Source organism: Homalodisca vitripennis, chromosome 3 (assembly GCF_021130785.1).
Source record: "Homalodisca vitripennis isolate AUS2020 chromosome 3, UT_GWSS_2.1, whole genome shotgun sequence".
Lineage (NCBI taxonomy): Eukaryota > Metazoa > Arthropoda > Insecta > Hemiptera > Cicadellidae > Homalodisca > Homalodisca vitripennis.
In genome coordinates, this window is record NC_060209.1 from 189,473,757 (window position 1) to 189,485,251 (window position 11,495).

At 35.7% G+C, this 11,495-nt stretch overlaps 1 protein-coding gene across 1 annotated transcript; it reads left to right on the forward strand.

The window, feature by feature from the left end:
- The first annotated feature begins 4,724 nt into the window (after window positions 1–4,724).
- LOC124358775 (LIRP-like) lies at window positions 4,725–8,263 on the forward strand. Its single transcript, XM_046811072.1, has 3 exons — window positions 4,725–4,747; window positions 6,454–6,648; window positions 7,899–8,263. Exons 2-3 carry the CDS (start codon window positions 6,456–6,458, stop codon window positions 8,054–8,056), a joined length of 351 nt encoding a protein of 116 aa, XP_046667028.1. The 5' UTR covers window positions 4,725–4,747; window positions 6,454–6,455; the 3' UTR covers window positions 8,057–8,263.
- Window positions 8,264–11,495: the final 3,232 nt, after the last annotated feature.

An 11,495-nucleotide genomic window follows, 5' to 3' on the forward strand; every position in this document is an offset into this window, starting at 1 on the left:
TGAGGAAAAAAGCTTTTAAGAGGTAATCTTTACAACAGTCACTAGAAAACCAACTCCCAAGAGAAATACATACATTGCTGGTTCACAGCAAGCAGAGTTAATTTTCCAGCTGAGGTCGTGAAAACAATCATTAAATTAATAAATAGTAAAACTGTATCCAAGTACTATAATGTTATCGTAAGTAAGTAGGTAGATGTCAGACACATCTTTGGACCTGTCCTCTCAGTATAAAAATGTCATATATATTGTTGTGATCAAAAAAGGCCAGAAAAGAAGAACCCATAATGAAATCATGAGTGGCATTGATCAAAAAGATGGTGGGCTACTTTTTCTTGTTAGACAAATGGGCTTGCTAAATTCGTATCTTATTTACAACAAAAATTAGTAAAACAACTGAAGGAGTTAGCTCTCAGCCCCACGAATGGTCACATACTGTTGCCTATTATTCATATAACATTAAAACCATGAGAGGGCCCTGCCAAGACCCCTGTCGTCTCCATCTTAACTAATAATGTATCTTTGTGGACAGAATCAACAGCTCTGTTTTAAATCCAAGAAAATTAGCGTATCACGGTTATTACATGAGATGGCATCATTAATTTTTTTATTAACTTCAAATAAGGCATTTGAAATATTCTTGTCCCGTCTAAACCTATACTAACACTCACATAAAATGTTTTTATCCTGAATATATTGTACAAGTAGATCTTTAACGATTCTCTACAGCACTATAGAGATTACCTTAAAAGAGATATAGGACGGTAATTATTTCTGTCTTGTAATCGTTGGCTTTATACAGAGGAAATACTTTGGCAATTTTAAAATTGTCTGGAACAAGGCCGGAAGTCAAGGTGAGATTAATTAAGTGTAAAAAAGGCTGTAAAATAATGTGTAGTTTTCCTTTAAGCATAGGAACCGTCACGACCCGGAGCGGATCCGCCGCGCATTCCAGTCACATAACGTGCGAAATCCAGTTCAGTAATAATGTGAAAGACGAAGTCATCAGTTTATCCTAACGTATCAATACTAGGGCTCTGTCCTTGATAGGCAGTTTATTTACTGTCTTAGTTAACACTTGAGAAAATCTGACCGAGATGAACTAGTCTTACTCTCCGTATCAGTTTACCCTAACGTATCAATACTAGGGCTCTGTCGTTAGTAGGCAGTTTATTTACTGTCTTAGTTAACACTTGAGGAAATCTGACCGAGATGAATTAGTCTTACTCTCCGTATCAGTTTACCCTAACGTATCAATACTAGGGCTCTGTCGTTGGTAGGCAGTTTATTTACTGTCTTAGTTAACACTTGAGAAAATCTGCCCGAGATGAACTAGTCTTACTCTCCGTATCAGTTTGCCCTAACGTATCAATACTAGGGCTGTGTCGTTGGTAGGCAGTTTATTTACTGTCTTAGGAGCCGCTGGTGCGTGATTTGGACTTAAAACTTAACAATGTCTTCGTCTTTCACACTATAAATGAACTGGATCTCGCACGTTATGTGACTGGAATGCGCGGCGGAACCGCTCCGGGTCGTGACGGTTCCTAGGCTTAAAGAACACCTAGACATTGTTTTACAGCCTTTTTACGCTTAATAAATCTCAGCTTTACTTCCCACCTTTTTCCAGACAATTTTAAAATTTCCAAAGTATTTCCTCTGTATAAAGCCAACGATTACAAGACAGAAATAATTAACCTGATATAAACTGATTTGAAAGAACATTAGATTTAGTTTAACTGATATTTCGGATTTAAATGTGTTAGAAGATTATGCTATAATTAAGTTAGATCGTTATCACCGAGCATTATAATTCATTGATAAACGTTCATTTGGTCCTGATGGCATTCTTACATTTACCATTAAAGGAAGTTTTGATTCTTTATTTAAATCCCTAAATCTCTCATATAAAACCTTGATTATATTCTGACAGATGGAAACTAAAAAGGAGGTCCTGAGAAAATACTGAAAAATTACATATACAATTATAAACACGTTCCTATATTTTGCCCTCCTGAAAAATTATTTGCATGAATATAATACTCCAGTAGTACACTATGTAAAGTATTATACTGCACCTAATCAGCATTGATTGTTTCTGGGCGATCACTAAATGCAAATATTTCTTCTGGTACGGGCAAAGAAAGCCAAACTGATGTAGTTTACACAGATTTATCTAAAGGGTTAGATCACCGATTCTGGATTCAAACAAAAAATTAAACTTTTTTGGTTTGTCACATGATGCCATTAAACTGATTTCTTCTTATCTTTACAAAAGAAAACATTCCGTAAGTCATAATGGATTCTTTTCAAGTGAATTTCATGTTGAATATAGGGTACCTCAGGGCTTTAATCTTGTACTTTTGTTGTTTATGAATATGAAAATCTTGCTGATGATATGATGACATTTCGAGAGATTAAGAGTTTAAGTAGTTGTGAATTACTTAAAAAACATTTAGTTGTCTGCGGTCACAATGAATTTTAAATTTAACACCAACAAATGTGTAACCATAAAATATACCTGAAAAAAGTGTTGTTGTCTTTTTAATTAACTTTATTGTATTACCAATTCGTTTAGGTGTAAATTTTAATAATCCATTTTGCTTTTAAGGTAGATATTTATATTTTACTTTGCAAATGTTTAGAGTTGAGAACTTGTCACCGTGAACACATTGAAATTGATGACAATTCATTTTTAAAATTTGCTAAATGGTGTGGTCGCTTCCAGTGACTTGTTTTGTTCCCCGACCTTTGACCGGACCTCGAGCCTGTTAGTCCTCATTTTGCTCGGCCGGAAGTCAAGCTGAGATTTATTAAGTGTAAAAAAGGCTGTAAAATAATGTGTAGGTTTTCTTTGAGCATAGGAACCTTCACGACCCGGAGCGGATCCACCGCGCATTCCAGTCACTTAACGTGCGAGATCCAGTTCAGTAATAATGTGAAAGACGAAGTCATCAGTTTATCCTAACGTATCAATACTAGGGCTCTGTCGTTGGTAGGCAGTTTATTTACTGTCTTAGGTAACACTTGAGGAAATCTGACCGAGATGAACTAGTCTTACTCTCCGTATCAGTTTGCCCTAACGTATCAATACTAGGGCTCTGTCGTTGGTAGGCAGTTTATTTACTGTCTTAGTTAACAGTTGAGGAAATCTGACCGAGATGAACCAGTCTTACTCTCCGTATCAGTTTACCCTAACGTATCAATACTAGGGGTCTGTCGTTGGTAGGCAGTTTATTTACTGTCTTAGTTAACACTTGAGGAAATCTGCCCGAGATGAACTAGTCTTACTCTCCGTATCAGTTTGCCCTAACGTAACAATACTAGGGGTCTGTCGTTGGTAGGCAGTTTATTTACTGTCTTAGTTAACACTTGAGGAAATCTGACCGAGATGAACTAGTCTTACTCTCCGTATCAGTTTACCCTAACGTATCAATACTAGGGCTCTGTCGTTGGTAGGCAGTTTATTTACTGTCTTAGGAGCCGCTGGTGCGTGACTCGGTATAGAGTACACAGAGAAACTTTACCATAAGACAACTTTATATAAAAAAATCTACTTTATTTTTTTTTTTTTTAATCCGGTACCCTCTTTTCTCCAGTTTCACATTCACTTAATACCCGCTATTCCACTAGTACTGGAATTCGATCTTTTAGAGTGAATAAATCGATCTCAACTACTAATCGCTACTGCATCTCCCAAATTGTATATCGAAATATTTCTTCAAATTTAAACACCACTAATATTTTTTTCTGCACCCTCAGTTTTTATTATTTTTAAACGCATAAATAACATAATTTTTAATTTCACTGTCGGAAGCCGAGTCACTGATAGCGACCAACTATGGACGGTTTTGACAGCTACCTCTCCGCTACACCTCCCCCCCTCATACGGACACACTCCGTCAAATTGACTCAAGACGTACATCAGCATTGGCTGCATATAGTTGGGGTTGTGACTTTCAATTAAACCGTATAATAATAGTTCAACTCATTGTTGCAATCATTGTTTTTATTTGAGCAACTCGGGTCTACGCACAGGCCACATTGCCTATGTAGACCCATTTCCTTAGAGCAACCTTTAGATTGATAATAATTATTTCATGTATAATCTGTTCCTGTATATATTGTAAATTGATGGAAATAAACTAATTCATTCATTCAGTTATCAAATTGACTTATGCTGTATCTGATATGACCGATTAATACAGGAATTACATTTTATTACTTGTAAGTAAAAGCAGAATGAGTGCAAAAATGTAGATGCCTGTTTGTACCAAATACTTGCTCTTATACCCTCGGAAAAACTGTAAAATAATTAAGATTGTTCTTGGGAGATATCCAATAAAATTATATTACATTCTAACATTCCAAGTTTCCCTCCATTCAATTCCCTTATTTTGATCAACAGTTTCATATTAATATTCCACAAGCCATTTCAACCCGCTATAATTATGATTAAGTTTTACTATTTTGAAGCCGAAAAGCCTTGACAGATTTGCACTTCAATTAAGAGTAAGACGCAAGGTAAATTGTCCTTCAGTCTATTTTGTATAGCTATGCACCTCTGACAGAATCAAGGCAGAAGCAATTTTAGAACATAGTTCTTAATACAATCGATAACACGCGCAAAGTTAGCAGATTTAATATTTGAGCGATAATTGCTTTTCAGTTATTTGCATCAGCAGGGTGTATATAAGGCTAGCTAGCAAAGTAACCTACCTCACTCTCCAAATCCCTGGCCTTAAGGTATAAGGTAAGTGATACGAAGTAGCAAAGGTTAGATATTTTCATAATAACTCCAAAAAGTTTTTAATCGGGGACCATACGAAAATATTTATCAAGTCTAAAAAGTAATCTTTGTAACTTTTCCCTAAATTCTGCAGTGTTGATGAATGCGTTATTGGTGACTTTTTTATAATTCCTCGATGTGTGGAAATTTCGAAGTGAAATTAATAAGAAAAGTAACAAGACAACTCGAGTTTTATATTATTTTTAAACTACAGTTTGACAGTAAACACTATGAAAAAAACTTTAGAATGTACTCCTTTCTTTGTTTGAAGGTTATTTTTGACGATGGAAGGATTGTGAAGGAAACAGGATTTTTCCGGACATTTGCCATCGTTCAGTGAAACAAGAAATCAGTAACACTACGTTTCGAGATCTGCATTCTGATCTCTTCTTCAGGTTTAGAATGTATTTCTAACTATACAGTAATTTAGGTTTAAATGTACATAAAAATTAAAAAATAAATAATAAAAATACCTTTTATTAACCAGTAATTTTCAGATACATCTGATTTTCTAAATAACTCCTAGTTATTAACTTATTAAATATAAATAAATAACGAATTGCATGAGTTTGGTATGACTTCATCATTAAATAGTACAATATTTTCCAGATATAATGACATGTCAATTTAAGTTTACAAGAGATACATTTAAAATCGATGTGCATGTACAAGTAATCGACATTAAATACCTAGCTCGATATTTCGACTTTCGATAAGCCAATGTTGAAAATCGATTGCTTTCAATTTTAATTGACTCTCGGATCGTGGACTGTCATGACAGAAAATAACTGCATTGGATTCCAGATTGGAAGTACACTGATTTGTGTCTGTTCTACTTCAGAGTCAAGTATTAAATTACAGTTTCCGCAAGTGGCTTATGCTGTAGGATAAGTTGAAACTGTTGAACATAGATTCGTGACGTCAATTCCCCAAAAGACCACAAAAATGAGTATACTTTTGGACAGTATTAACGTAGTACCTTTAGGTAACACTTTGCAATATTATACAGTACGAAAGAATTATAATTATAATTAAGTTACATCGGGTTACTTTCAGAATATTCCTGAGAGATAAAGAAATACTTTTTATCAGTTATATTTCTTATCTAATGCGATATGTTATCTTATTCAGTAAGGAAACTCAGGTGAAACAATGATGATTGATGATATGTTTAAAAGTTCACTTGCTTGCAACCTACTACTTGTCGAAAAGTAACAATATTTATTATTCTATCCTAACTTTCTTTTCTTTTCGGGTTGACAGCGTCATGAGCGCCATGCCTTCAACGGCACCATAGGAAGCTGTTAGGATAAGATATTTGGTGCGATAGTTATGTTCATATAGAGAGGGCGTTAGTTTGTTCAGAGTACAAAACACAACAGCTATGAGAGTTGTTCGGTTCATTCAGCAGACTAGGGGCGACAATAGGAGGCGAGGTCAGGGCCAGGCTATTGCTACAAACGAGTCAAAGAAAGTACTGTTACTATGTAGGCTACATTGTATTTGAACTCAAACAAATGAGAATTATTTTACACGCAGTTATATCTTAAATACAAAAAGAGGGCTATTTCTACCACAAAACATTAATGGCTTATTTTAATAAGCATCTAATATATCTAGCATAATCACTTAAACCTTTTGTTCCTAACTAATCATACTAGTTGTTCCAGAGATGTACCGCTCAACGATGGTAGCCTGCGTGATAACAATGGTAACGTTGATGAGTACAAAGGAGCAAATGTCAGAGGCTACCTCAAGTCAACGCTACTGCGGAGACTCCCTCAAGAACGCCCTCTCACTTATCTGCAGTGGCGGATTCAACAAGAGATCAGGCGATGACCTCGTTGAAACCAACGTCCTTAGTGGTAGGTAAAGCTAGGTCTGTGTATCATCATTACTTTGATGCAGTGAACTCCCTTACTGGTAAGTAGAGCTAGAATTATGTATCATTATTTTGATGCAACTAACGACCTTACTACACAGTACAGTTGTGTCTGCGTACCATATAACTCACCCCGTGGATCATATGGGGCTATTCTTCTGACAGTAGCGTAACTAGGACTTAGGGGCGGGGCAGTTTGAATCTTATTGAAAAGCATAGCCACATTAGCAGGAACGGAATAATTCAAAATTAAACAAAAAAACTCGAATTGCTGTTATAAGTATATATTGTAATGTCTTGGGCTATTGGGGGTGGTCAATTTCCTAGCCCATTTAATTCTTGAGAAATCCAGCGGGCAGATAGATTGAATGATACAAAAATTACGTTTAGTCAAACTCCATGGATAGACGTGCGCCATCATAAAACATGCTCATGTATATGTAGAATGATGTTACATACTATTTGAAGTCTACGGGTGAAATCATTTTCGAGATATCTTGTCCCAGGCACACATACACTGACAGACAGACATACATGCAGAAATGCAATTTTCCAGCTTCTTGAATGATAAGCTTCGCTAAGTCCAGGCAATCAATTATGGTTTCCTTATAAATCTCAACAAAGTAGAAATAATAATTATGCTATCGCAGATAATGAGTTGTCAGATAATCCTGAGACGGTCAGAGTGTTCAGGGACAGAAACATACCTAGATCATTACGCCTCCGTCAGCGAGCAAGGGGTGTCGCTGATGAGTGCTGCCACAGATCTTGCAGCATTAACGAGCTTTCATCCTACTGTGTTTCCAGATGATCCTGAGACCGTCAGGCTGTTCAGGGACAGAAACATACCTAGATCATTACGCCTCCGTCAGCGAGCAAGGGGTGTCGCTGCTGAGTGCTGCCACAGATCTTGCAGCATTAACGAGCTTTCATCCTACTGTGTTTCCAGATGATCCTGAGACCGTCAGGCTGTTCAGGGGCAGAAACATAGCTAGATAATTACGTCTCCGTCAGCGAGCAAGGGGTGTCGCTGATGAGTGCTGCCACAGATCTTGCAGCATTAACGAGCTTTCATCCTACTGTGTTTCCAGATGATCCTGAGACCGTCAGGCTGTTCAGGGACAGAAACATAGCTAGATAATTACGTCTCCGTCAGCGAGCAAGGGGTGTCGCTGATGAGTGCTGCCACAGATCTTGCAGCATTAACGAGCTTTCATCCTACTGTGTTTCCAGATGATCCTGAGACGGTCAGGCTGTTCAGGGACAGAAACATAGCGAGATCATTACGTCTCCGTCAGCGAGCAAGGGGTGTCGCTGATGAGTGCTGCCACAGATCTTGCAGCATTAACGAGCTTTCATCCTACTGTGTTTCCCCCAGAGGTTCAAAATAGCCCACGTCTTCCACAATCGCTTAAAATAATTAAAATTGTTGTTAAAATTTTTTAATTCCTTGTAGATCCTTATTCGTTGCTCACTTTGTTTTGTTCCACGGCTTTACATTTACTTCATACTATTAAATATTTTAAATACTTATTTTTAAAAAGGCTGTAGATTATGTTACATTATAAATTGAACTAATAAAAACATTCACAAGCCCACACTTGGAAGATTTACTTTGACCTTTCCCTGTGATAAACCCATTTCCCATATTAAATTTGTCCAATATGAGACACAACTTCAGGAATTAAATATTATAAGTTTTGAATAATCTGAGAATTGAGACCGTAATTTGTCCAGCTTAATTAATCTTGGGAACATAAGTTCAGCAGAATAATATGCTAATGGCTGCCTACAACAGTTCTAGTCCAAAAAAGGATGGTATATAAAGCATAAATAGAAAATATCTATGTAAAAGCAAGCCTATCGTGCATCGTTAACATTATTTAACTATGTTGAAGCAGTACAGCATCGATGAACTTTCATTACATATTTATTGAAAGGTTCGATGAACCTCTACCAGACCCAAGCAATGGTGACATCAATACCTTAATATTCTAAGGGCACAGACAGGACTTTGTCGTAGATGTGTCTGGCTGTATGTTAAAATTCCGTATGCATATATATATATATATATATACACAGGGTGTATATTATGTCTGGAAACACCCAAATATATCCTTTAATAATTTAAATATAAATTTGAAACCTCTTACAATCGTGATAGAGATTGGGCATCTACTTTTTGGAACAATGTTTTGTTATGTCACACCAACGGGGGACGTCCTGCCGAGGGTATCGTGAATATTCTTAATGGAAGCCTATACCTTGTGATACATAATTTTAAAGGTAATAGCTTACTGAATTGAATGCCACAAACCGCATCTCAAAGGAATTATTTCTATCAGAAAAATAGAGCATTTTTTAGTATTTAAAATTTACTGATGTTCAACAATGTAATTTTAACATGGTTCTTGCCACAAAATGTGTTACATTAATTTTTTAGCATTTTTTAAATGTTCAATTAAAATAAAATAAACAATTTATTTTTAAGCTGGTTTCATTAGTACAAATTTACCAGATTTTTATTACAATGAATATAAAACTTATGAGTCACTTTCTCTGATTACTTATGAATCTGTACTTGGTGTTTTCCAGTCAGCAGGAAGGTTTAAAGAGACAAAGGTCACTAGCCTATGAGAAACATTATTGTGTTATTAATCATCTGGTCTACAGGTTTCAGTTTGTTGAGCATGGAGCTTTCACTAGACAGGTCTAAGCTTGGAATTACAAATGGGCAAAGGTTCATATCATTCCTGTCGAGTTAATCAGTGTCTCTGAAGCATTGCTGTCAACAAGTTATCTAATTACAGTAGTTCAGTTTTTTTTTATTTGGCATTTTAATGGAATTGTCTGAAAGAGAACGAATTACTCTGTTGATGATGCGAGGATATGGCGATCGTCAAAGATCTTATCGGGAAGTTTGTAATTTGTTAATGACACTTTCCCAGAAAGGAATCCCATAAGTGTTTCAACAATATAAAAAACTATTGAGCGTTTTGAAATGACAGGGAGTGTACGTAATCGGCCAAAGTCGGGTAGGATACAATCTGCAACAGATGAAGAACATGCACTAGATGTTTTGCAAACATTTATTGAAGACCCACATACATCGCTCAGAAAAGCTGCACAGCAACATGATATGCACCCTATGTCTGTTGAGTAAGATTTTGAAAATTAATAAAATACAAACCATTTAAAGTTCATTTAGTCCAACAGTTAAGTGAGGATGATTACGACAGAAGAGTTGAGTTTTGTGAACTTCTGATGCGCAAATGTGATGGACAATAGAAATTTTCTGACCAACATACTATTTTCTGATGAGGCAACTTTTTTTCCTAAATGGCAATGTTAACAGGCACAATTGCCGTTACTGGGATAGTGAAAACCCACATTGGATTACTGAAGTCCCATTCACAGCAACCACAAAAACTGAACGTATGGTGTGGAATTTTAGGTAACAAAATTGTTGGACCCTTTTTCATCAATGGAAATTTAAATGCCGAACTTTACTTACAATATGCTCCAAAATGAAATAATCCCAGCTATTCAAATTGCATCAGGAGAATACTTTGATAATGTATGGTTTCAGCAGGATGGTGCTCCACCCAATTATGGAGACAGGTAAGAGAGTATTTGGATTTAAGGTTTCCTCATAAATGGATTGGCCGAAGAGGAGAAATCGAATGGCCTCCAAGATCTCCGGAATTGTCACCAATCGATTATTTCCTATGGGGTCATTTAAAATCCAATGTTTATAGAAGAAAGCCTCATAATTTGGAAGACCTAAGAAACAGGATTATAGAGGAGATTGCTTTGATAACTGAAGAAATGTTAGGCAACTCTGTCGAATCATTTTACACAAGATTGGCTTCATTGTCAAACCGTAGAAGGAACACAGTTCGAACAATTGCTTTGACACCAAATGCAGGTAAAACGTTTTTGTTGTAAGACTTTTCTAACAGCATACATTATTTTTTTATTTGTAATAAGAAATCAATAACATAAGTATTTCCATAGTTGTACTGTAATAAAAACTGGCAAATTTGTGCTAATAGAACCAGCTTAAAAATGAAATTTTTGTTTTATTTAATTGAACATTTAAAAAAATGCTAAAAAAATTAGTGTAACACATTTTGTGGCAAGAACCATGTTAAAATTACATTGTTGAACATCAGTAAAATTTTAAATACTAAAAATGCTCTATTTTCTGATAGAATAATTCCTTTGAGATGCGGTTTGTGGCATTCAATTCAGTAAAGCTATTACCTTTAAAATTATGTATCACAAGGTATAGGCTTCCATTAAGAATATTCACGATACCCTCGGCAGGACGTCCCCGTTGGTGTGACATAACAAAACATTGTTCCAAAAAGTAGATGCCCAATCTCTATCACGATTGTAAGAGGTTTCAAATTTATATTTTAAATTATTAAAGGATATATTTGGGTGTTTCCAGACATAATATACACCCTGTATATATATATTCGGCTATTGCCATTTATACAAATTTAATGAAAGTAAATAGAAGTCATTTGACAGGTATTTGGTCTTCCGATCATATGTTAGTTTTGTTATTTACACACATATGTGAAAGAAACGGCCAAATACAAAATAATTGAATCGTAAAAAGTGACGGCTCTGTGGTGTAATGGTAGCACATTCACCCGGCAAGTGAGAGATCCGGGTTCGAGTCCCGGCGGAGCAAGTACTTTTTGCAATTCAATGTTTATTGAAATAAATTAAATTCGGCTATTGCCATTTATACAAATTTAATGAAAGTATATATATATATATATATATATATACAACTCTAGATTCATTTTTGAATCC

Coding starts and splice junctions, on each gene's coding strand:
- LOC124358775 (XM_046811072.1), top strand. CDS start 6,456: ATGTACCGCTCAACGATGGTAGCCTGCGTGATAACAATGGTAACGTTG. Junction 6,649..7,898: donor TGAAACCAACGTCCTTAGTG/GTAGGTAAAGCT, acceptor CTGTGTTTCCAG/ATGATCCTGAGACGGTCAGG.